We start from the raw sequence: 25,434 nt of genomic DNA on the forward strand, positions 1-25,434 counted from the left end.
TCCACTGACTGGGTAAACCCTGACATCCAGAGTGAAATTCCATAGAGCAGTTGGGCTCCAACTTTAGCATTAAAAACCTTGAGGGCAGAAGGGATGTGTTGGTTACCTCTTGTTGCAAAAAAATGCAATATGGCCTGCATAGACAGCTGGCTTGTGTTTACCGCCACTGCGCAGTAAGAGGACCGCCGTAGCCTGTGATGGAAAGTGATCCCCAAATAGTTGAATTCAAATACCTGCTGGATGTGTTTCCCACCAAAAACCTGACTATATATCTTACGAGAGTTCCTGAAGACTAGTATTTTGCTTTTATCAAAGTTCATGCTCATTTTCATCCTAGACAAATTGTCGATACAGACATTTAGCAAACGCTTTAAGCCAATTCTAGTTCATGAGAGCAGAATCATATCATCTGCATATAGAAGAATGGTGATTTTTGATACATTTAGTTTGCGGCTGTGAACATCCACCAGTTTTAGTAAGGAGGCGAGGTCATTTAAGAAGAGATTAAAAAGAGAGGGAGCAAGAAAGGAGCCCTGCTTCGTTTTATAACAACAGGCTCTTGACACCTCATCCCCTGGGTTATTTTTAAATGACGGGTATTATTTGAGTAAAGCTTTTCAATCAGGTAAAGTAACCACCTAGGATCTAAGCCCAATGACACCAGTTTGGACCATAACAGCCCCCTGCCAACTGAGTCAAAAGCAGCCATAAAATAAAAAAAGGCCACTTATAGGCCTTATTTATTGTGCCACGTGTACTTGGCGGCTTAATGGGATAACACTATACAGTTACGTAGAGTGGATTTCCCTGGCCTAAACCCTGCCTGTTCTGGGCCTATGATGCTCTCATCAAGCCACGTACAGTGGTACCTCGGGTTACATATGTTTCAGGTTACAGACTCCGCTAACCCAGAAATAGTACCTCGGGTTAAGAACTTTGCTTCAGGATGAGAACAGAAATCGTGCTCCAGTGGCGCGGCGGCAGCAGGAGGTCCCATTACCTAAAGTGGTGCTTCAGGTTAAGAACACTTTCAGATTAAGAACGGACTTCCAGAATGAATTAAGTACTTAACCCTAGGTACCACTGTAGTTAATTTGGATAATAGATGTTTGTCATACAATTTCCCAATATTTGACAATAGACTTATTGGTCAATAGTTGGACGGTAACTTCTTGTTTCCCTTATTAAAGATTGTGATGATTATGGATTTCTGCATAGAATTAGGAATAATTCCAGTCCTATATACCACTGTGAAGAGTTCCGCTAGAATCAGAGCCCACCAGTCCGGCTTAGCTTTAATTAGTTCAGAAGGGATGGTATCAGGGCCTGCGGGTTTGCCTAGTTTCATCTGAGAAATTACTTTTTCGACTTCAGTAATGGAGACAGGGGGCCACTTTACCAGGGTCTAAGAAGGGGCAGGATCTTGGCTGTCTGGTGGGATACAATCATCATAGAAGATTGCCTTAAAATGCTCTACCCATAGCATAGATAGAATCAATGTCAGTGGGTGCTCTTGAGTCTGTGGGGGGTCTGCAACAACCTTCCAAAGTGTATTATGATCATTGGTAAGGATGGCAGAAAGCAGTGAATCCCAGCAAGCCTGGTTGTACGTATCTTTCCTGGCTAAGCTGGATAGACTCCCTAAGTTGCCTGGTTGTAACGAAGTATGTATCACACAATTGGGAGCTTCCCGCCTCTCTAGACTCTCTGTAGATTCTCCTAACCTCTACTTTAATGCCTTTGATATCAGTCCACTCGCCAAACCCTTAGGTGGCCTGTGCGAGTGTGAATAGGGCAATTCGTTATTAGGATGTCCATAAGCTCCTCAAACCAAGTGACTCTAGCTACTGGAGGAATTTCACCACTCCCTACCAATATCAAGTGAGTCACACAATCAGAATACACCAAGGTTTGGAAAGACAATAGTGTATGCTCGTTAATGGAAAGACTCTCAATGGAAAGACAAATTTACATTGAAGGGGGATGTTATGGGATTAGGGGGGCTACTTGTGTGTAAGCATTTAAAGCCTCAAGGCTCTGCAATCAGTTTCTAAACTCTCCCTGTCCGCGGAGCCATGGGTGCATGGCTACCTCAATCGCTGGCAGAATCCGTCAGTGGGCGCTTCTGGAATTTACGCCAACATAAGAGTTCCTTAACGGAAACTCTCCTTCTGGATTCTCTGCGTGGCAGTTTCCTGCGCGGAGTAGGCGTCCCCAGCGGAGGTCCTGAGACCTCCCCGCTGTGCTCACTGGAAGTATCTTGGAGCCATTCCTCCGACTGAGTTTCTGCAGGAACTCTCCCTCTCCCCCTGCTGGTTCCTTCCTCAGCATCCGAGGGTCTCCTAGCCTCCTTGAGCCCTTCCACCACCTGACTCTCCGATGGCAGTTCCCTGACAGGGGAGATACTCACTAAGCATAGGATCACCCCGAAGGGCAACAATTTAGTGGGAACCAGAATATAGTCTGCCCCACTATTTCCTTGTGGGGAGAGAAAGGTAAAATTCCCAGAGCCTTCCCAGTCTGGCAGCCCATTAAGCCACAACAAAGCCCTGGTGGTAGTCAGCTTGGTGAGCCGTAAGCCAGCCAGGTTGATTTCTAAGTCCCGTGATTCTCGTTCCCATAAGCGGAAGAGCAGTAGAGTCAAAGATCTCCCAAGCTTTTGTATATACTTCCTGCCCTTGGCCTAAGCAGGCATTAAAATCCCCTGTCAGGACAATAGTTAAATTGGGGCAAATGGTGTCCAGATTCTCAAGCACATGTGCAAGGAGATCCCATTGATGGTTCTTGGCTGTGACAGTAGAGGAGGGAGAAATATACACATTAACCAGTAACATGACCTGGCTCTCCATCTCTATCTTTGTTGCTAAAGGTTTGCAATTTGCAATAGCAGAGAGAATGTGTTCGCATTTTATATGGAGAGCCACCAGGGTTAGCAAGGCACCAGAGGGCCTGCCTTTTTTGTGGAGTTTGCCAGAACCACAAAGGTGTTATAGCTTGCAAAGTCAATTGCCATATTGACCATCTTTAATGGATTGAGATTCAGGCGACGCTGTTTCTTTCTTCGAAACTCACACGCCTAAAAACAGGTAAATAAATCCAGGGAAACATCTGGCCAGTGCCACAAAGCAGTAGATCCATGATTTTTGTGGTCAGATCTGTGCTTATATACAAGATCTTTGAATAAAGGGTGAGTTAGGGGTTGGCCCAATGAAAAAAGTGTGAGGATCCATGAGGATCCGTGGTTCAAAACCATGTTTTTGTGCCACGGTATGGCCAGGAAGCTGTGGATCCGTGTTTTTTGTGGTGGATTTTGTATCCCTGGAAATGATGTGTGATATGAGGGTGAGTCTGGGTTGGCCCAATGCAAAAAGCGTGAGGATCCATGAGGATCCATGCTTCAAAACCACGTTTTTGTGCTACGGTATGGCCAGGAAGCCGTGGATCCATGGTTTTTGTGGTGCAAGTTGTATCCCTGGCCATGATATGTGATTTGACAGTGAGTTTGGGGTGGCCCAATGCGAAAAGCATAAGGATCCATGAGGATCCGTGCTTCAAAACCACGTTATTGTGCCACGGTATGGCCAGGAAGCCGTGGATCTGTGATTTTTGTGGTGCAAGTTGTATCCCTGGACATGATGTGTGATTTGAGGGTGAGTTTGGGTTGGCCCAATGCAAAAAGCATGAGGATCCATGAGGATCCGTGCTTCAAAACCACGTTATTGTGCCACGGTATGGCCAGGAAGACATGGATCCGTGATTTTTGTGGTGGATGCTGTGCCCCTGGCTATGACGTGTCATCTGACAGTGAGTTTGGGTTGGCCCAATGCGAAAAGCGTGAGGATCCATGAGGATCCGTGCTTCAAAACCACGTTTTTGGGCCACGGTATGGCCAGGAAGCCGTGGATCCGTGATTTTTGTGGTGCAAGTTTTATCCCTGGACATGATGTGTGATTTGAGGGTGAGTTTGGGTTGGCCCAATGCAAAAAGCATGAGGATCCATGAGGATCCGTGCTTCAAAACCACGTTATTGTGCCACGGTATGGCCAGGAAGCCATGGATCCGTGATTTTTGTGGTGGATGCTGTGCCCCTGGCTATGACGTGTCATCTGACAGTGAGTTTGGGTTGGCCCAATGCGAAAAGCGTGAGGATCCATGAAGATCCGTGCTTCAAAACCACGTTTTTGTGCCACGGTATGGCCAGGCAGACGTGGATCCGTGATTTTTGTGGTGCAGGCTGTGCCCCTGGGAATGATGTGTGATTTGACAGTGAGTTTGGGTTGGCCCAATGCAAAAAGCATAAGGATCCATGAGGATCCGTGCTTCAAAACTACGTTATTGTGCCACGGTATGGCCAGGAAGACATGGATCCGTGATTTTTGTGGTGGATGCTGTGCCCCTGGCTATGACGTGTCATCTGACAGTGAGTTTGGGTTGGCCCAATGTGAAAAGCGTGAGGATCCATGAGGATCCGTGCTTCAAAACCACGTTTTTGTGCCACGGTATAGCCAGGAAGCCGTGGATCCGTGATTTTTGTGGTGCAAGTTTTATCCCTGGACATGATGTGTGATTTGAGGGTGAGTTTGGGTTGGCCCAATGCAAAAAGCATGAGGATCCATGAGGATCCGTGCTTCAAAACCACGTTATTGTGCCACGGTATGGCCAGGAAGCCATGGATCCGTGATTTTTGTGGTGGATGCTGTGCCCCTGGCTATGACGTGTCATCTGACAGTGAGTTTGAGTTGGCCCAATGCGAAAAGCGTGAGGATCCATGAGGATCCATGCTTCAAAACCACGTTTTTGTGCCACGGTATGGCCAGGAAGCCGTGGATCCGTGATTTTTGTGGTGCAAGTTTTATCCCTGGACATGATGTGTGATTTGAGGGTGAGTTTGGGTTGGCCCAATGCAAAAAGCATGAGGATCCATGAGGATCCGTGCTTCAAAACCACGTTATTGTGCCACGGTATGGCCAGGAAGCCATGGATCCGTGATTTTTGTGGTGGATGCTGTGCCCCTGGCTATGACGTGTCATCTGACAGTGAGTTTGGGTTGGCCCAATGCGAAAAGCGTGAGGATCCATGAAGATCCGTGCTTCAAAACCATGTTTTTGTGCCACGGTATGGCCAGGAGGCCGTGGATCTGTGATTTTTGTGGTGCAAGTTGTATCCCTGGACATGATGTGTGATTTGAGGGTGAGTTTGGGTTGGCCCAATGCAAAAAGCATGAGGATCCATGAGGATCCGTGCTTCAAAACCACGTTATTGTGCCACGGTATGGCCAGGAAGACATGGATCCGTGATTTTTGTGGTGGATGCTGTGCCCCTGGCTATGACGTGTCATCTGACAGTGAGTTTCGGGTGGCCCAATGCGTAAAGCGTGAGGATCCATGAGGATCCGTGCTTCCAAACCACGTTTTTGGGCCACGGCGTTGCCAGGAAGCCATGGATCCTTGATTTTTGTGGTGCAGGCTGTGCCCCTGGGAATGATGTGTGATTTGACTGTGAGTTTGGGGTGGCCCAATGTGAAAAGCGTGAGGATCCATGAGGATCCGTGTTTCAAAACCACGTTTTTGGGCCATGGTGTTGCCAGGAAGCCGTGGATCCGTGATTTTTGTGGTGGATGCTGTGCCCCTGGCCATGATGTTTGATCTGATGGTGATTTTGGGCTGGTCTTGTGCAAAAATCATGACGATCCATGCTTCAGAACCACGTTTTGGGGCCACGGCATGGCCAGGCAGACGTGGATCCGAGTTTGTTGTGGTGTAGGCTGTGCCCCTGGCTATGATATGTGATTTGACAGTTAGTTTGTGCTGATCTTGTGCAAAAAGCATAAGGATCCATGAGGATCCGTGCTTCAAAACCACGTTATTGTGCTACGGTATGGCCAGGAAGCCGTGGATCCGTGATTTTTGTGGTGCAGGCTGCACCCCTGGCCATGATGTGTGATTTGACGGTGAGTTTGGGGTGGCCCAATGCGAAAAGCGTGAGGATCCATGAGGATCCGTGCTTCAAAACCACGTTTTTGTGCCATGGTATGGCCAGGAAGCCGTGGATCCGTGATTTTTGTGGTGGATGCTGTGCCCCTGGCTATGACATGTCATCTGACAGTGAGTTTGGGTTGGCCCAATGCGAAAAGCGTGAGGATCCATGAGGATCCGTGCTTCAAAACCATGTTTTTGTGCCACGGTATGGCCAGGAAGCCATGGATCCGTGATTTTTGTGGTGGATGCTGTGCCCCTGGCTATGACGTGTCATCTGACAGTGAGTTTGGGTTGGCCCAATGCGAAAAGCGTGAGGATCCATGAGGATCCGTGCTTCAAAACCACGTTTTTGTGCCACGGTATGGCCAGGAAGCCGTGGATCCGTGATTTTTGTGGTGCAAGTTTTATCCCTGGACATGATGTGTGATTTGAGGGTGAGTTTGGGTTGGCCCAATGCAAAAAGCATGAGGATCCATGAGGATCCGTGCTTCAAAACCACGTTATTGTGCCACGGTATGGCCAGGAAGCCATGGATCCATGATTTTTGTGGTGGATGCTGTGCCCCTGGCTATGACGTGTCATCTGACAGTGAGTTTGGGTTGGCCCAATGCGAAAAGTGTGAGGATCCATGAGGATCCGTGCTTCAAAACCACGTTTTTGCGCCCTGGCGTTGCCAGGAAGCCGTGGATGCGTGATTTTTGTGGTGGATGCTGTGCCCCTGGGAATGATGTGTGATTTGACGGTGAGTTTGGGGTGGCCCAATGCAAAAAGCATGAGGATCCATGAGGATCCGTGCTTCAAAACCACGTTATTGTGCCACGGTATGGCCAGGAAGCCATGGATCCGTGATTTTTGTGGTGGATGCTGTGCCCCTGGCCATGATGTGTGATTTGACGGTGAGTTTGGGTTGGCCCAATGCGAAAAGCGTGAGGATCCATGAGGATCCGTGCTTCAAAACCACGTTTTTGTGCCACGGTATGGCCAGGAAGCCGTGGATCCGTGATTTTTGTGGTGCAAGTTTTATCCCTGGACATGATGTGTGATTTGAGGGTGAGTTTGGGTTGGCCCAATGCAAAAAGCATGAGGATCCATGAGGATCCGTGCTTCAAAACCACATTATTGTGCCACGGTATGGCCAGGAAGCCATGGATCCGTGATTTTTGTGGTGGATGCTGTGCCCCTGGCTATGACGTGTCATCTGACAGTGAGTTTGGGTTGGCCCAATGCGAAAAGCGTGAGGATCCATGAGGATCCGTGCTTCAAAACCACGTTTTTGCGCCCTGGCGTTGCCAGGAAGCCGTGGATGCGTGATTTTTGTGGTGGATGCTGTGCCCCTGGGAATGATGTGTGATTTGACGGTGAGTTTGGGGTGGCCCAATGCAAAAAGCGTGAGGATCCATGAGGATCCGTGCTTCAAAACCACGTTTTTGGGCCACGGTATCACCAGGAAGCCGTGGATCCGTGATTTTTGTGGTGGATGCTGTGCCCCTGGCCATGATGTTTGAACTGATGGTGACTTTGGGTTGCTCTTGTGCAAAAATCATGAGGATCCATGAGGATCCGTGTTTTTTAACCATGTTTTTGCGCCCCTGCGGCCCCACGAAATAGTAGATGCGTGATTTTTTTGATGCTGTCTATAGAGTAAGACATAGTCTACAGTATCATGGTGGTTTTATTTAATTTGAATGAAAAAATCATATGAATTCACGAGGATCCGTCTAGATCCGCCTTTTACCTTTTTCCGTTGGCAGGCAGCAGGAGAGGCGATGCTAGAATACTCACCCAGCTGTGAAATTTTATTAATAATAATATCTAAATTCATATACTGCCCTTCGTCCGTAGATCTCGGGGTGGTTCACAGAATAAAAACACGATATCTAAACACAAAATTAAAAACAACTCCCCCCCCAAAAAACAACATATTTAAAAGGCAGGGAAGCAACTTGGGCTCCCCCCACCCCACCGTCGCCTCAGAGAGGTAATTTTTTTTTACTCGCCACAGGGCACGAGAGAGAAACTAACTCCATGATAACCACAAAGACAATAGTGTGGTTGTTGTTGTTTACAGAAGGGGGGGAGGCTAGACTGCCGGCTAGACTTACCGTCGCGCCGCCGGGTCCCCTGGGAGCTGCGCCCGCCCGCAGCTGTCTCGGCAGCGAACGCTCCGGCGGCCCCTTCTCTTCGCACCTCCTCGCGCCCGCCCCGCGCTGTGACGTGGGGAAAAAACATGGCGGCTCCACCCGAGGCTGAGGCCCTCGCAACAGCGGCTGCCGTGAGGTGATTGGACACCGCCGAGCGCCGCTCACGCCGCTCTCTTCATTCCATTGGACGGCCCGGGTAGGCGGGGTTGGTGGGCAGGGGGAGGGCCTGGGAACCACAACAGCGGCGGCGGCCGAAGGGGGCGTGACGCATTCGATCGCCCCGAGAAGGCATTTCCGGGTTTGCCAGGGAAGATGCCATTTTTCTTTCCCCGCCCGCGCGCCTTCAAGTGCGTTTCCGGGGGGGGGGGTGACGTAAAAGCGGCCTGGAACCCTGGGGGAAGAAGGCGGGGCTAATAGCAATAACAACAACAATAAATATTGTTAATTATTGAATTATTATTTGTATTAATTATTATAATATAACAATATGATATTTATTATTGCTGTTGTTAATAATATTGTAATAATATTTATTATTTATACCCACGTCCATACAATAACATAAGGTAAAGATAAAGGGACCCCTGACCATTAGGTCCAGTCGTGACCGACTCTGGGGTTGCGGCGCTCATCTCGCTTTACTGGCCGAGGGAGCCGGCGTACAGCTTCCGGGTCATGTGGCCAGCATGACTAAGCCGCTTCTGGCGAACCAGAGCAGCGCACGAAAATGCCGTTTACCTTCCCGCCGGAGCAGTACCTATTTATCTACTTGAACTTTGACGTGCTTTCAAACTGCTAGGTTGGCAGGAGCAGGGACTGAGCAACAGGAGCTCACCCCATCATGGAGATTCGAACCGCCAACCTTCTAGTTTAACCCACAGTGCCACCCGCGTCCCTTTTTACAATAACCTATTAAACATTAAAAGCTTCCCTAAACAGGGCTGCCTTCAGATGTCTTCTAAAAGTTTGGTAGTTATTTTTCTCTTTGACATCTGGTGGGAGGGCGTTCCACAGGGCAGGTGCCACCACCAAGAAGGCCCTCTGCCTGGTTCCCTGTAGCCTCACTTCTCGCAGCGAGGGAACCGCCAGAAGGCCCTCGGAGCTGGACCTCAGTGTCTGGGCTGAAGGATGGATGTGGAGACGCACCTTCAGAAAGAAACTTCCCACCAGCACTTCCACAGTGTTTTCACTGGAGTTTCCTTTCCTTTTCGTAGTTCAACTAAGGCAGGCTATACAGACAGAAACAATAAAGAACGGGCAGACAGTACCAACAAGTGGGTTATATTCCTGCATTACAGTGGGCTGGACTAGATGACCCAGAGGACCCCTTCCAACGCGACGCTTCTGTAAGGGAGGCGTCTATTTCCCGTCCCAACAATGTGGGATGGGCATCATGGGGGTTGTAGTCTCGCCCAAAGAGCCGGAAGTGACAGCTTGTTCCTCTCATCCTCTTAAAACTTAACACCCCGAAGGTGGACGAAGAATTAATAGGGGTGAACCAGAAATATTTTTTTCCGCTTTTTTTTGGCGGGGGGGGGGGAAGGAAAGCTTATACCAGTGCTCCCTCTCGGCCTCCATTCAAATCGTAAACATTAATAATAATAAGTAAAAATAAATTTGCTTGTTGTCTTTGTCCATGGAGTTTTCTTGGCAGGGATACGGCTGAGAGAGCGGCTGCCAGTCAGTGTAGACCATGGGTAGGCAAACCAAGGTCTGGGGGGCCGGATCCAGCCCAATTGCCTTCTAAATCCGGCCCACGGACGGTCCTGGAATCAGCGTGTTTTTACATGAGTAGAATGTGTGCTTTTATTTAAAAGGCATCTCTGGGTTATTTGTGGGGCATAATAATTTGTTTGATTCCCCCCCCCCAAAAAAAAAATATATAGGCCGGCCCCCCACAAGGTCTGAGGGAAAGCGGACCAGCCCTCTGCTGAAAAAGTTTGCTGACCCCTGGCATAGACAGTACTGAGCCGATAAAGTAGCTTAGCCTCAGAAATTGAGGTTAAACACAGCGCGATTCCCTCCGCTGTCATTCCCCGCGCGGCCAATTGGGGAGAGAGAGAGAGAGTGGATGGCTAGGTGGGGGGAAGAGTGGCGTTCTGGTTCACGTGATCGCGACGGATGCGGAAGCGAGGAGATGATTGGTTGGCGAGCAGGTTGCCTAGGGGACGGTTCTGAAAGAAGGCGCGAAAAAGGGCCAGAGAGACGGTTAGACTAGGACGAGAGAGAGGGCGCGCGCGCGCGTGACGACTGACTGAGGGGACAGAAGCGTGAGGGAAGAGAGCGAAACGGGGTTTGGCGTTTCTCCTGAGGTAACTTTAAATGGGGTTTTTTTGGGGGGGGGGCGGCGGCGAGAGAAGGCTAACAGCGTCCGGGTAGCCGGCGGGGGAAATTCCTTTCGGGGCGCAGTTAGTCAAGGTGGCTTGAAAAAGAGAGTTATCTGACCGGACGGGGAAAGCTTGTGAAATGGGAAGGGCGAGTTGCGGGTCTTGTGTGTGTCTTGAAGACTCGGAATTCCGCCCAGTTTTTAAAAGAAATTCGGGGGCCCAGCGGTGTTTTCCTAAATTAAAACCAAGGACCCGCTTCATGAAGCAACGTCGGTCAAATGGCGGCTATTTTATTTATTTTAAAACGTGTTTCTTTTTTGGGTGGGTTGTTATTGGGTTGCTGTTTTTTATTTGGATTATTTTGTGTTTGTACATTCTGATTTTGTTCTGTGAATCGCCCTGAGACCTTCGGCTATAGGGCGGTATATAAACTGAATAAATAAATAATAGATTTATAACTTTTGTTAGCCGCTTTATCTCGCCCGGGGCAACAAAACAAACCAACATTAAAGCCCAGGGGTTGTGGGGGGGGGGGGAAGAAGTGTATTAACCATAGAATTGTAGAGTTTGGGAAGGGACCCCCGAGGGTAATCTAGTGCAACCCCTTGCAGTGCATTAAAAGCATCCCACCCACTCCTAAAAGGCCACGGAGAGTTAAAGGTTAAAAAGGAAAGTCTTTGCCTGGTGCCTAAAGCTAAATGAAGGCGACAGGTAAGCAATAGATTCCCAAATCAGTGGGTGTTAACTTCTCTTCTGTTTATGGTGAGTAGCCAAGTTTTTCTCTCTTCAGTTTTCTCAAACAGGTGAGACAGGGTGGGGTCTGGGGCGCATTGTTTCTTCCAGCCAGCATTCATGCCTTTGCCACCACCCTGCAACTGGTTAGGTGTATTTGTGGCCTTCCTCAGGCTTTCCTACTGCATCCTTAAAGGTAAAGGGATCCCTGACCATCATGGGTAGGCAAACTAAGGCCCGGGGACCGGATCCGGCCCAATCACCTTCTAAATCCGGTCCGCAGACGGTCCAGGAATCAGCATGTTTTTACATGAGTAGAATGTGTCCTTTTATTTAAAATGCATCTCTGGGTTATTTGTGGGGCACAGGAATTCGTTCATTTTCCCCCTTCAAAATATAGTCTGGCCCCCCACAAGGTCTGAGGGACGGTGGACCAGCCCTCTGCTGAAAAAGTTTGCTGACCCCTGCTTAAAATGGTGCCATTGCCCCACCCCTTCATCCATTTATAAGAGAAAGGGGTGAGAGTTATAAGGAAAAAGAAAGAGTAGCCTGTAGTGCAACACACTTCTATTAAAGATGAATATTTCAGTGCTACATGTTACAGATAGGTAGCCGTGTTGGTCTGCCATAGTCAAAACATAACAAAAATTCCTTCCAGTAGCACCTTAAAGACCAACTAAGTTAGTTCTTGGTATGAGCTTTCGTGTGCATGCACACTTCTTCAGATACTTCTTCTTCTGAAGAAGAAGTGTGCATGCACACGAAAGCTCATACCAAGAACTAACTTAGTTGGTCTTTAAGGTGCTACTGGAAGGAATTTTTGTTTTGTTTTTTCAGTGCTACATGGTTTGTACTATATAGGAACAAATTTATACATTTATTATCATTTAATCATGATGTTAAAAGTTATTAGTAACATTCAGGGGTTGTTGATAGCAACAATAATCCTTCTGTGAGAAAAAATGTCCAGTGATGCTGCTGATCCTCATTTATTCACCATATATCTACATAGCAAGTAATTATGCTGTGAGTGAAATATGCATATGATAGGGTTGTAAAGTTGCAGTTGTCTGTCTACTTAGCTGAAAGTAACTTAAAAATAAGTAGTCACTGGGTAGAACTGAAATGTTACTGGATTTGCAGAATAACAGTCATTCTTACTGGTTCATCTGCACACTTACTGTGGGTGTAAAAGTCCCCTGTACTCAATAGGCCTTATTTCCAAGTCAGTCTGGGCTACCCATTTAATAGAATCTTAGGTCTGAAACTGTAGTTTAGGCCTAGAATGCTAGACTATTTTAACATGAAGCCTTTTCATTTTTGAAGGTGTAGAAGACATTATGGATTCCTCCATTCCAAGCATTGCGGAGGTTCGTGGCATATTGCTGGCTATGCAGAAGAACTTGGAATGCCCAATATGGTATGAAAAGAAAAATTAGTGTCCCCTTGGCTTCTGATTCAAAATACAATATCTAAAGACTGTCATTAGAGCTACTGTTCTTTGAACGTGGGTGTCACGGGGAACTATGGTTAGTTTAACATCTAAAGCAGAAGCTTTCGATCTTGTGAAGGAGGACTGGGAAAATGAGAGAATGTGAACTTCATGATTTCCTGTTAGGTTTCAACTGAGCCTGTATCTTTCAGATTGTTTTTTTCTCAAATACTCTTTATTAGTTTTATATATGACATCCAAACAACACAAAAAACACAGTAAGCCTTCTGCCAGTTGCAAATGAGTAAGAAGCAGGGAAGGAACATCTCCATTGCCCAATCAAGCTTTTTATCTGAAAGTTTATAGTATGTGTGAAGTGCTTTTTCATAGAATGCTCCTGCCAGCTTGCTGTATTTGTGCCACATTGTTCAAAATTGACCTTATATGAATGTGTTCTCTGTTGGCTTATTTCAGTCTCTGACCTCCTGTATCTCCTTATGGCACATTTGCAGTATTGGTTTGAACCAGCTGAATTGTCGTAGGAGTCCTCTGAGGATTGCTGTAAATATCACTGAAGATGCTAGGATTTTTTTTTATTGGAGATCTCTAATTGCTTTAAAGAATTACTAGGATTCCTTGCATTGGAATTGCAGCAGTTAAATAAGCTTGAAAATCATTTAGGATTCTAGTATAGATGTGCTATAGCAGGCTTTGGTCATATAGAATATAAAGCTATGGTTAAATACTATATGCATTCATAGTGATGTGCATAGCTAAGAGTTGGGTTTGCTATTTTGCATTGTAGAATGGTGTCTGGGTCTGGTGATTTCCTCTCTCTCCCCCCCCCCCACTGCTTTGAGTTTGAGGGGGTCAGCTTACATGATGCTTGAGTCCCTTGCAATTGCAAGGGGCCTGGACCCAGCAAGGGTTAAAATCTAATACGGGATTTGATTGTTGAAGTAGCCAGACCAGCTTCTTAGTGAGTGAATGGGCCTAAGCATGGTTGATAGTGGCTTTCTATCAGAGGACAAATGAGTGAGCTCTCTCCTTTACCTGGCTGGTGATGAGAGGGACAATTGCCAGGGTGGTGTATGAGAGAACTGGGCTAGAAGCATACAGCAGCTAGAGAGAGTCATGGTTGATTTCTACTTGAGTCCAAGGTTGTGACAGGGAGAAGCGATAGCTCTTGGAGTGTTAATGCTGTGAGCCCCTCAATCTTGGGCTCAGGTCACACGTGTGTGTAAATAAACCATATACCACAAAGACACTACAGTCTCCACCACCCCTCATTCCAAGAAAACTAAATCCTGGGTGAGCAGCTGGAAACCCTGGCATCTCACACTGCTGGGAGAACGGGGTGACATGCAACACTATGCTGGTGCTAAATACTTGTTGTCATGGCAGCAAACACTTGGGGGCACCAAAATCAAGGACATAAGTGTTACACTAGAAAATGCAGTCCTAGCATCAGACCACTCTAATATGCTTCATGCTTGTTTTATTATGTGTATTGTATTCTCATGGGATCTTTGAATGAAGATCATTTTGTTCCAGAATGTTTTATAAAACCAAGCAGATACTTGTCATCCTGACAAGACAGAAGTACTGTTTTGGGGGGACGGGGGAGAGCGGATGTGGAGGATTCCCTGGTCCTGAATAGGGCAACTGTGTCCCTGAAGGACCAGGGGCGCAGCCTGGGAGCCTTTTTGGACTCACAGCTGTCCATGGAGGCACAGGCCAATTCTGTGTCCAGGGCAGCTGTCTACCAGCTCTATCTGTTATGCAAGCTGAGACCCTACCTGCCCATGGACTGTCTTGCCAGAGTGCCGCATGCTCTAGTTATCTCCTGCTTGGACTACTGCAATGCACTCTACGTGGGGCTACATTTGAAGGTGAGCCGGAAACTGCAGCTAATCCAGAATGCGGCAGCTAGACTGGTGACTGGGAGCGGCCACAGAGACCATATAACACTGGTCCTGAAAGACCTATATTGGCTCCCAGTACGTTTCTGAGCACAATTCAAAGTGTTGCTGCTGACCTTTAAAGCCCTAAACAGCCTCGGTCCAGTGTACCTGAAGGAGCATCTCCACCCCCATCATTCAGCCTGGATACTGAGGTCCAGCTCCGAGGGCCTTCTGGCAGTTCCCTCACTGCGAGAAGTGAGGTTACAGGGAACCAGGTAGAGGGCCTTCTCGGTAGTGGCAACCACCCTGTGGAATGCCCTCCCATCAGATGTCAAGGAAATAAACAACTACCTGACTTTTAGAAGACATCTGAAGGCAGCCCTGTTTATGGAGGTTTTTAATGTTTGATGTTTTATTGTGCTTTTAATTCTGTTGGGAGCCACCCAGAGTGGCTGGGGAAACCCAGCCAGATGGGTGGGATATAAATAATAAATTATTATTATTACTGTATATTATTTTGATGATTTAGAGAATCACCGCAGCTTGTCAAAGATGTTCAATTAAGCTCAGTTCAGATGTGGAGAAACCATAGACTGAGCATCAGACTGAGGTGTAGTAAACCCGGTCACTTTCTGATTTGCAATAACCACAGTTTTCCATGATCTTCAAATCAAGCAGACTGTGGTCACTGATAACCCGAGATATCTCCAAGTCAGATTTCAAAAACTGGTTTGAAGTGAATGTATCAAATTCTGGTTATTGCAGTTACATCACAGTAAACACAAAACATGAAATGGAAGTGGGAATTGGTGTATGCAAGGGGAGGATGGGGCACATGACTTTATAGCCCATTCCTGGTGGCCAAATTATGATTGGGCTGTTATGTCACAATTGAGCCATACTCTTGATTTTTATATCAAAGCAAGAAGACATTCTGTTATCCTTTATCAGACAACTGCAAAAAAGAGATAATTCAATACAGTACCAAAAATACAGCAGTAGTACCAAATTGGGAATTTGTAAGTATGACCTGGAAGTGTGTGGGATGTGTGTGTTACGCATTTTGCTGAAAGAGCAGATGGTTCCTGAAATGGATATTTATTACTAAAGCTGGGTTATTTCAAAAGAGGGAAAAATCATCATGGGCAGTGTTTCCAATATCTTTCTTAAGAACCTGAAGTAATACAGTGGTGCCCCGCAAGACGAATGCCTTGCAAGACGAAAAACCCGCAAGACGAAAGGGTTTTTTGGTTTTTGCGACGCTTCGCTAGACGATTTTCCCTATGGGCTTGCATCGCAAGACGAAAGCCCATAGGGAAATCTCGGGGACCTTTTTTTAAATGCTGGCGGTGGGGAGCAAAGCCTTTCCCCCCCCTCCGGACTTCAGAAGAGGTCCAGGAAGGCCGGTGGGGGCGAAAGGCTTTGCTCCCCACCGCCAGCATTTTAAAAGCGGTCCGGGATAGCAGGGAAGCGCTTCCCGCTATCCCGGACGGCTTTTGAAGGCAGGCGGGGGGGAGCAAAGACTTTTGCCCCCCGCCCGCCTTGGGAAGAGGTCCAGGACCTCTTCCCAAGGCGGGTGGGGGCAAAAGTCTTTGCCCGCCCTGCCTGCCTAACCGGGGGCTTTTAAATCGCCCCGGGACTGTCCGGGGCGATTTAAAAGCCCCCGGACGGCTTTTGAAGGCAGGCGGGGGGGAGCAAAGACTTTTGCCGCCCGCCTTCGGAAGAGGTCCAGGACCTCTTCCCAAGGCGGGCGGGGGCAAAAGTCTTTGCCCCCCCTGCCTGCCTAACTGGGGGCTTTTAAATCGCCCCGGGACTGTCCGGGGCGATTTAAAAGCCCCCGGACGGCTTTTGAAGGCAGGCGGGGGGGAGCAAAGACTTTTGCCGCCCGCCTTCGGAAGAGGTCCAGGACCTCTTCCCAAGGCGGGCGGGGGCAAAAGTCTTTGCCCCCCCTGCCTGCCTAACTGGGGGCTTTTAAATCGCCCCGGGACTGTCCGGGGCGATTTAAAAGCCCCCGGACGGCTTTTGAAGGCAGGCGGGGGGGGAGCAAAGACTTTTGCCGCCCGCCTTCGGAAGAGGTCCAGGACCTCTTCCCAAGGCGGGCGGGGGCAAAAGTCTTTGCCCCCCCTGCCTGCCTAACTGGGGGCTTTTAAATCGCCCCGGGACTGTCCGGGGCGATTTAAAAGCCCCCGGACGGCTTTTGAAGGCAGGCGGGGGGGAGCAAAGACTTTTGCCCCCCGCCCGCCTTGGGAAGAGGTCCAGGACCTCTTCCCAAGGCGGGCGGGGGGCAAAAGTATTTGTCCCCCTGCCTGCCTTCCCGGGGGCTTTTAAATCGCCCCGGGACAGCTGAGAATTCCTCCGCTGTTCCGGGGCGATTTTAAAATGCTGGCGGGCGGCAGCACTGCCGCCCGCCAGCATTTTAAGATCGCCCAGGGACAGTGAAGGACTTTTCCGCTGTCCCTGGGCGATCTTAAAATGCTGGCGGGCGGCAGCGAAGGCTTCGCTGCCGCCCGCCAGCATTTTAAAAGCCCCCGGGACTGGGGTTTTTAAAATGCTGGCGGGCGGCAGCGAAGCCTGCTGCCGCCCGCCAGCATTTTAAGATCACCCCGACAGCGGAAAAGTCTTCCCGCTATCCCGGACGGCTTTTGAAGGCAGGCGGGGGGGAGCAAAGACTTTTGCCCCCCGCCCGCCTTGGGAAGAGGTCCAGGACCTCTTCCCAAGGCGGGTGGGGGCAAAAGTCTTTGCCCGCCCTGCCTGCCTAACCGGGGGCTTTTAAATCGCCCCGGGACTGTCCGGGGCGATTTAAAAGCCCCCGGACGGCTTTTGAAGGCAGGCGGGGGGGAGCAAAGACTTTTGCCGCCCGCCTTCGGAAGAGGTCCAGGACCTCTTCCCAAGGCGGGCGGGGGCAAAAGTCTTTGCCCCCCCTGCCTGCCTAACTGGGGGCTTTTAAATCGCCCCGGGACTGTCCGGGGCGATTTAAAAGCCCCCGGACGGCTTTTGAAGGCAGGCGGGGGGGAGCAAAGACTTTTGCCGCCCGCCTTCGGAAGAGGTCCAGGACCTCTTCCCAAGGCGGGCGGGGGCAAAAGTCTTTGCCCCCCCTGCCTGCCTAACTGGGGGCTTTTAAATCGCCCCGGGACTGTCCGGGGCGATTTAAAAGCCCCCGGACGGCTTTTGAAGGCAGGCGGGGGGGGAGCAAAGACTTTTGCCGCCCGCCTTCGGAAGAGGTCCAGGACCTCTTCCCAAGGCGGGCGGGGGCAAAAGTCTTTGCCCCCCCTGCCTGCCTAACTGGGGGCTTTTAAATCGCCCCGGGACTGTCCGGGGCGATTTAAAAGCCCCCGGACGGCTTTTGAAGGCAGGCGGGGGGGAGCAAAGACTTTTGCCCCCCGCCCGCCTTGGGAAGAGGTCCAGGACCTCTTCCCAAGGCGGGCGGGGGGCAAAAGTATTTGTCCCCCTGCCTGCCTTCCCGGGGGCTTTTAAATCGCCCCGGGACAGCTGAGAATTCCTCCGCTGTTCCGGGGCGATTTTAAAATGCTGGCGGGCGGCAGCACTGCCGCCCGCCAGCATTTTAAGATCGCCCAGGGACAGTGAAGGACTTTTCCGCTGTCCCTGGGCGATCTTAAAATGCTGGCGGGCGGCAGCGAAGGCTTCGCTGCCGCCCGCCAGCATTTTAAAAGCCCCCGGGACTGGGGTTTTTAAAATGCTGGCGGGCGGCAGCGAAGCCTGCTGCCGCCCGCCAGCATTTTAAGATCACCCCGACAGCGGAAAAGTCTTCCCGCTATCCCGGACGGCTTTTGAAGGCAGGCGGGGGGGAGCAAAGACTTTTGCCCCCCGCCCGCCTTGGGAAGAGGTCCAGGACCTCTTCCCAAGGCGGGTGGGGGCAAAAGTCTTTGCCCGCCCTGCCTGCCTAACCGGGGGCTTTTAAATCGCCCCGGGACTGTCCGGGGCGATTTAAAAGCCCCCGGACGGCTTTTGAAGGCAGGCGGGGGGGAGCAAAGACTTTTGCCGCCCGCCTTCGGAAGAGGTCCAGGACCTCTTCCCAAGGCGGGCGGGGGCAAAAGTCTTTGCCCCCCCTGCCTGCCTAACTGGGGGCTTTTAAATCGCCCCGGGACTGTCCGGGGCGATTTAAAAGCCCCCGGACGGCTTTTGAAGGCAGGCGGGGGGGGAGCAAAGACTTTTGCCGCCCGCCTTCGGAAGAGGTCCAGGACCTCTTCCCAAGGCGGGCGGGGGCAAAAGTCTTTGCCCCCCCTGCCTGCCTAACTGGGGGCTTTTAAATCGCCCCGGGACTGTCCGGGGCGATTTAAAAGCCCCCGGACGGCTTTTGAAGGCAGGCGGGGGGGAGCAAAGACTTTTGCCCCCCGCCCGCCTTGGGAAGAGGTCCAGGACCTCTTCCCAAGGCGGGCGGGGGGCAAAAGTATTTGTCCCCCTGCCTGCCTTCCCGGGGGCTTTTAAATCGCCCCGGGACAGCTGAGAATTCCTCCGCTGTTCCGGGGCGATTTTAAAATGCTGGCGGGCGGCAGCACTGCCGCCCGCCAGCATTTTAAGATCGCCCAGGGACAGTGAAGGACTTTTCCGCTGTCCCTGGGCGATCTTAAAATGCTGGCGGGCGGCAGCGAAGGCTTCGCTGCCGCCCGCCAGCATTTTAAAAGCCCCCGGGACTGGGGTTTTTAAAATGCTGGCGGGCGGCAGCGAAGCCTGCTGCCGCCCGCCAGCATTTTAAGATCACCCCGACAGCGGAAAAGTCTTCCGCTGTCCGTGGGCGATCTTAAAATGCTGGCGGGCGGCAGCGAAGGCTTCGCTGCCACCCGCCAGCATTTTAAAAGCCCCCGGGACTGTCCCGGGAAGGCAGGCGGGGGGGAAGCAAAGACTTTCGCCCCCGCCAGCCTTCAGAAGAGGTCAGGGGACAGACTGTCCCCATACCTTGTCTGAAGGCGGTTCGGTTTCCATAGGAACGCATTAATTGATTTTTAATGCATTCCTATGGGAAACCGTGCTTCGCAAGACGAAAAACTCGCAAGACAAAAAGACTTGCGGAACGAATTAATTTCGTCTTGCGAGGCACCACTGTAGTTAATTCCGAACCAACTGTGGTGGGGGTTGTCCACAGATGTATTACACTTACTAGCTCTCTTAAAAGAATAACCTTATAGCACGTTAAATATTAACAGATATGAGCTTTTGTGGACTTCAGGCCACTTCATCAGGTCTTTAGTTAGCAGAAATATATATAGTGGTACCTTGTGTTACAGATGCTTCAGGTTACAAGTGCTTCAGGTTACAGACTCCGCTAACCCAGAAATAGTACCTCGGATTAAGAACTTTGCTTCAGGATGAGAACAGAATTCACGCGGCGGCGGCAGTGGGAGGCCCCATTAGCTAAAGTGATGTCCCGGGTTAAGAACAGTTTCAGGTTAAGAACGGACCTCAAGCATGAATTAAGTTCTTAACCCAAGGTACCAGTGTACATAAATGGTTATAGGAGGTGGGGGCAAGGAAACAGTGGGCCCAAAAGGTCATGAAATGCAAAAAAGATACAGCTTGAGAAATCCTAATAATAATAATTAATAATAATTTATTATTTGTACCCCGCCCATCTGACCAGGTTTCTCCAGCCACTCTGGGCAGCTTTCAACAAAGATTAAAAATATGGTACATTAAAATGTCACACATTAAAAACTTCACTAAACAGGGCTGCCTTCAGATGTCTTCTAAATGTCAGGTAGTTGTTTATCTCTTTGACATCTATGCAAAGCTCAAACATATATACAAGTTAAACAGAGTGACTTCAATAGCAATATGTGGCATAAAACTCAATTTAAATTTGCTATCCTGATTTCCTCATGTAGCGGGAGAGAGAACCTTAACTTCAGTTGTGTTCTAAATGGATAGAATCAAACTTGCTGACAGATGTTCAGAAATTTCATGCTGTTTTTTTGTGTTAAAGAATTGACTTTCAAGACAGTATCAGAGTGGTCTAGGAGAGGGGTTCCTAATTGGTGGTCTGCAGACCCTACCACATAGGTAGTGCTAGAATTGATGGTCTGCAGACCCTACCACATAGGTAGTGCTAGAAACTGAAAGAACAAATCTCAGAGTGATTTACATTAAAATATCAAATAAAACAATCTAGACTAATCAAATTCAAGCTTCAAGGAAAATATACCAGATGCTTCTCTAAGTGACATTTTGCTTTCTCCAGTCACCAACGTGGCATCCAGGAATGTACAGTATTGTTGGCAGGTAATGGCATGTTTCATGATAGTTTTGTGTTGATTAGTTTTTGAATTTATGATCTTCTGCCAGTAGACTGTTGCCTGAGTAAATATGGGGACAGAATTGGCATCTAGATTTGTTGTAGGGCCTAATCCCAGGGTTGTATCACATGATAGTTCTACTCGGAGTACAGCCGTTGAAGTTAGTTGGTCTTAGTAGGATACAATCCCATGGTTTATGTCTCTGTTAATGAGCAGCTATATGAGGTTAGGTGGCTATCTCTATGCAAGGACAGCTCTGTCAACTGAGGATACAATTCACGCATCTGTTATGTTTTAAGGTGCTGCAAGATTCTTCTTTTGTGTTTGCAGAGAACCGATTCCATGTTAATATGATAGAGCAGTCTGTTCCTATACAGACATTGCATTGAGGATGCCATATTTGAAATGGGTAGTTTGGGTGCTTTATTTTTTTACTCTGCAAAAATATACTATGCAAAAATATACTATGGCTTTACATTTTACTTTTTAAAACAAAATATTAATATAGTAATTTTACATGTTTGGCTTGTGTAGAAGTATACAATTACAATAAAGGAAAAGTGTTTTTTGGTTTGTATATTATTTTGATGCCTATCATTCTAAAAAATTAGAAATGAACATTGTTCTAAAACCTTGTCTGGTTGTTCATTGTAAACTTATCTAAAACACTTCATTTTAATAATAGTTATACTTGACTAGATTATGTCAAATCAGTCTGCTATTGATGAAGAGTTGCTTTTATTCCATTTTTTGCAACAAAATGGCTGTCAACAAATTCAGCTCAGTTTCTTCTTGACGAGATTTAGGGTCATATAATAATGAGTATCCTGTAATTTTATTGATTGCAATGTGAATTATATTCCAAAATGACTATTTTTGGTCATTCCCAAAAGATCTACATAAAATCTGATTTTGAGCCGTTGCATTTCCAGCAATTATTGTGAGTTGTTACTTACATTTTGAATTGTGTGTACATATATGTATTTATATAGTGCTGGGTAACATTGATATTGGATATTAAAAGCAATTTCTTTAGAATCCACTGATATTAGTTTAGGTGGCATTTTAGTTCATAGCCATCTCTATTAATCTCTTTCTGGTTCCTGGCCTATATCTCTCCCTCATTTCCTTATAAATGTGCCAGATTTATCTTTGAAACCTGCTATTATTCTATAAAATTTGCCTATTGGCCCTTTTATTATTTGAGGACATAAAGTGAATTGCATTTGTTTTCTAGTTTTGATTCTTTATATATATTTTTCCTAGCCTAGAGGTAATGAAGGAGCCAGTCTCAACAAACTGTGCCCACATCTTCTGCAGGTAAGCCCTTTTTTTCAGATTTTGTATGCAGAAGTTTCAAGAAATAGTTGTATGGAAATTACTAGAACCATGTTGCTTACATGGTACAAATGTATTTGGCAACGTACTTTCCTCCTAGAAAGGTTAAGTCATTAAACATGCTTATCTAAAAGTTGAGTCAAGCCAGATTCCTTTCACTCTGTGTGGTACTTTGATCTCTTCCAACAATATAATAATAATCATTACTCCTCTCCGCACCCTATACAAACCACTTCCTCTCCAAAAATCATTTTGGAACAATCTTATTGATTTGTAAGCTTGTTATATCTTTATCTCAGCTACCATATTGCAAAAATTCTTATTGTTATTTCTGATTCATACTACCTATAATTCACTGTGAGTCCTTGTTATGTTTATGCTGTGCCTGTAAATTACTGCACAAACTTTGAATAGTAATAATTTTTTAAAAAGGATGAAGCAAAAAGTCATAGAATCATTTCTACAGTACTTCCTGAGGGAAGGACTTGAGATAAGCAAAAGCTAAGAAATTGTGTAAAGGAGGCAACATTTTACTACACTGGGAAGCTGGTATATTGATTCTTTTCCTTCCTTGGGGTCCAGTTGAGGCAGAGTATAGAGGATCACATGCCTCTGAAACTGTTGTGAGTAAGCAGTTTGTTTTGGCTCAGATTGGCAAAAGAAAGCAGTGGTGGTAACTGAGCTTGACAGAGGTGTGTGTACATGGTGGTCAAGCCAACAAGGGCTTAGTAGGGTGCCCCGCACTTCAGATAAAGACCAGTATTCACACCTAGACTTCCTTTTTCATTTCTAGTTTCTGCATGTTTAAGCTCCTTAAACAGAAGAAGGGTGCGGTACGGTGTCCACTTTGCAATGCCAAAGTCACCAAAAGGTAAACTCCTCATGACCAAATTTAATTAGAACAGAATGAAACAACTATGCAACTAAGCACACTGCAGTGCAGACCCAGGATAACAGTTTCAGCAATAGGCAGATAACTAGAGCCTTCTGCAATGAGAACACACCTGTGGAAGAACTTTTAATGCCTGAAGAGAGGCACAGCTATGGTTATCTCCCCAACCCATGGCAATTAAGCTCGAAAACTGCTCCTGTACATTTTTCAAATCTAATTACTGCTGTTGTGAGTGTATAAATGCCTTGGCAAATGAGTTTTGTTAATGTGGGGGGGGGGGAGTGTGGATAAACAGGGTGGCCCTCCCCATTTTTGCATTGGCTCCACCCACCAGCTACATGTGTCTCTTGGGCTGAAAACAGTTCTGCATCTCTACCTAAATTTTGATCAGAACCCTGTTGTTTTTATTATGGCTTGCTGTTTTCACACCAAAGGACTCTTGGAGTAAACGGGTATGAAACAGCAAGTGCAATACCTACTGTCTCTTGGGTTATTATAAAGTGAGTAATTCTTTAATTAGACAAAAGCCTGCAGCATCTTAGAAATTCAAGCATCTACTGCTTGGAAACCTTTCTTATTACTTATTCCACTTCCCCAATCCAGTCTCTTGAGCGCTCTGTCTCAGGTGACTGTAGATAAAAACGTCTATTTCATCTTCTTGACTACATATCTTTGTTGTCTTTATTTTTTTCAGAAGTCTATGGGAAGATGTCCGATTTAAGCAAGTAATCAAAGTGGTGCTGGAAGCCATCCGTGCTTTTGAACATGATACAGGGCTCAAGTGTAGGTATCATGTATCTCCATTAACTTCAGAGACTTGCTAGGCTGGGGGAGGGCAAGCTGGGTCAGTTAGAATTCCGCCCCCGCCCCCCCCCCGTCTTCTTGTGGTGCAGAACTGCACAACTGATTTTCTGCATCCTTAAATAAATCCCAAGATGATAGTTTTGCCTTATAAAGTTCTAAATGATTTGGTCTATACTAGTTCATCTTCTGGCATCCTAGCTCAACCTCTAAGACAGGTGGGGAAACTGTCTCAACTTGAATTCCCATCAGCCCTGCCACCAAGGCAAATGGTCAGGGATGATGGGAGTTGTAGTCCCAACAACATTTAGAGGGCCACTCCCTGCTCTAAGGTGTCAAACAGTACCCTTTGAAATGCATATTTCTTACCTTGGCTTCATAGAACCAGATTGAATACAGGACGCGACCATTTTAGGTGTGTCCAATTGACACACAATTGCTGACACATGAGTCCTTGTGGACCTGGAAGAAGGCAGAACGGGGGCAGGGTGTGCGTATATGCTCTCCGCTGACATGTACAGGAGCCGGGAATGGAACCCCCATGTGAAATGGTTGCTGCTTGTTGTGGGAGAAGAAGACATTAGTCTACAACCTTGGAGCCCTTCCTCTTGAAGTAGAGCAAAGTTTGAGCCTGGGTGCCTTCCAGAGATGATATACAGTGGTACCTCGGGTTAAGAACTTAATTCGTTCCGGAGGTCTGTTCTTAACCTGAAGCACCACTTTAGCTAATGGGGCCTCCTGCTGCTGCCGCGCCGCCGGAGCTCGATTTCTGTTCTCATCCTGAAGCAAAGTTCTTAACCCAAGGTAATATTTCTGGGTTAGCGGAGTCTGTAACCTGAAGCGTATGTAACCCGAGGTACCACTGACCACTGTAGTACCTTTGTATTTGGACAACTGTATGATAACTAGGAGTGAGTAAGCATTTTGGTTTTGCAGTGTTTTAGAAACAGGAGTCTTTTAAAAATCTATGTAAAATTATGGTAAATGAAGCTTGCATTCTGCAAATGTTACATATTGCTTGCCCCCAGTGGAAATGCCCCCCTTCCCCAAATCCAAGTCCAAAGGCAGCAGAATTCCTGAACCACAATGTTTTATGTGCAGCTTGGCTTGCTTTGTGCTGCAAAGCTCACCTCTTATTAAGAGGTTGACTTCATGTCCCAGGTTTTTGAGATGAAGGGTTTGCTTCTTGATTATCTTAATCTTCTCAGTTTCAGATGATCTGTGTTTCCCTAAGAAAGCTTTAGAAGATGCTTCTACTTCTGTTTCATGGAAAGAAAAACAAGTCATTGATTGCAAAGGCTACAGGGACAGACTGAAGAGAGTGAAGGAAGTGAAAAAGAGAAGTGCTAGCTTGGTAACAGTGTTTTCTCTCCTTTTGCCTGCTATCCTAATGATATTTAAAGAGCTATCCAACCCCTTGAACCACTATGTTGGAGAAGGTTTGGTGAGATAGAGGTGCCTCTCCCTGGCACTGCTGGTGAGGAATGCCCTGATGTGCCTACCCAAATGGTGGGTATGTGGAAACTATGACTGGCAGTAGCCAGTGGAAACCCCCAGAACAGGCATTCTGGGGGCAGACCTGGACTGGCACAATATTTGCTGGATCCTGAGCTGGCTCTGTTGCCATTATGTGATAGCAGC

The 25,434-nt window shown here is 47.7% G+C and overlaps 1 protein-coding gene across 2 annotated transcripts in view; it reads left to right on the top strand.

Moving 5' to 3' along the window:
- Positions 1–10,295: 10,295 nt before the first annotated feature.
- Positions 10,296–25,434, top strand: part of BRCA1 (BRCA1 DNA repair associated) — a 63,634-nt gene continuing 48,495 nt past the window's right edge. For both annotated transcript variants that reach the window (XM_081883766.1, XM_081883767.1), the window contains exons 1-6: positions 10,296–10,431; positions 12,505–12,598; positions 22,029–22,082; positions 22,894–22,971; positions 23,687–23,775; positions 25,002–25,147. In XM_081883766.1, the coding sequence (XP_081739892.1) occupies positions 12,519–12,598; positions 22,029–22,082; positions 22,894–22,971; positions 23,687–23,775; positions 25,002–25,147 (447 nt within the window). In that variant the 5' untranslated portion in view covers positions 10,296–10,431; positions 12,505–12,518. The remainder of the gene's footprint in view (positions 10,432–12,504; positions 12,599–22,028; positions 22,083–22,893; positions 22,972–23,686; positions 23,776–25,001; positions 25,148–25,434) is intronic.

Source organism: Podarcis melisellensis (genome assembly GCF_964234715.1).
Source record: "Podarcis melisellensis genome assembly, chromosome: 13".
In the NCBI taxonomy this organism is placed as follows: domain Eukaryota; kingdom Metazoa; phylum Chordata; class Lepidosauria; order Squamata; family Lacertidae; genus Podarcis; species Podarcis melisellensis.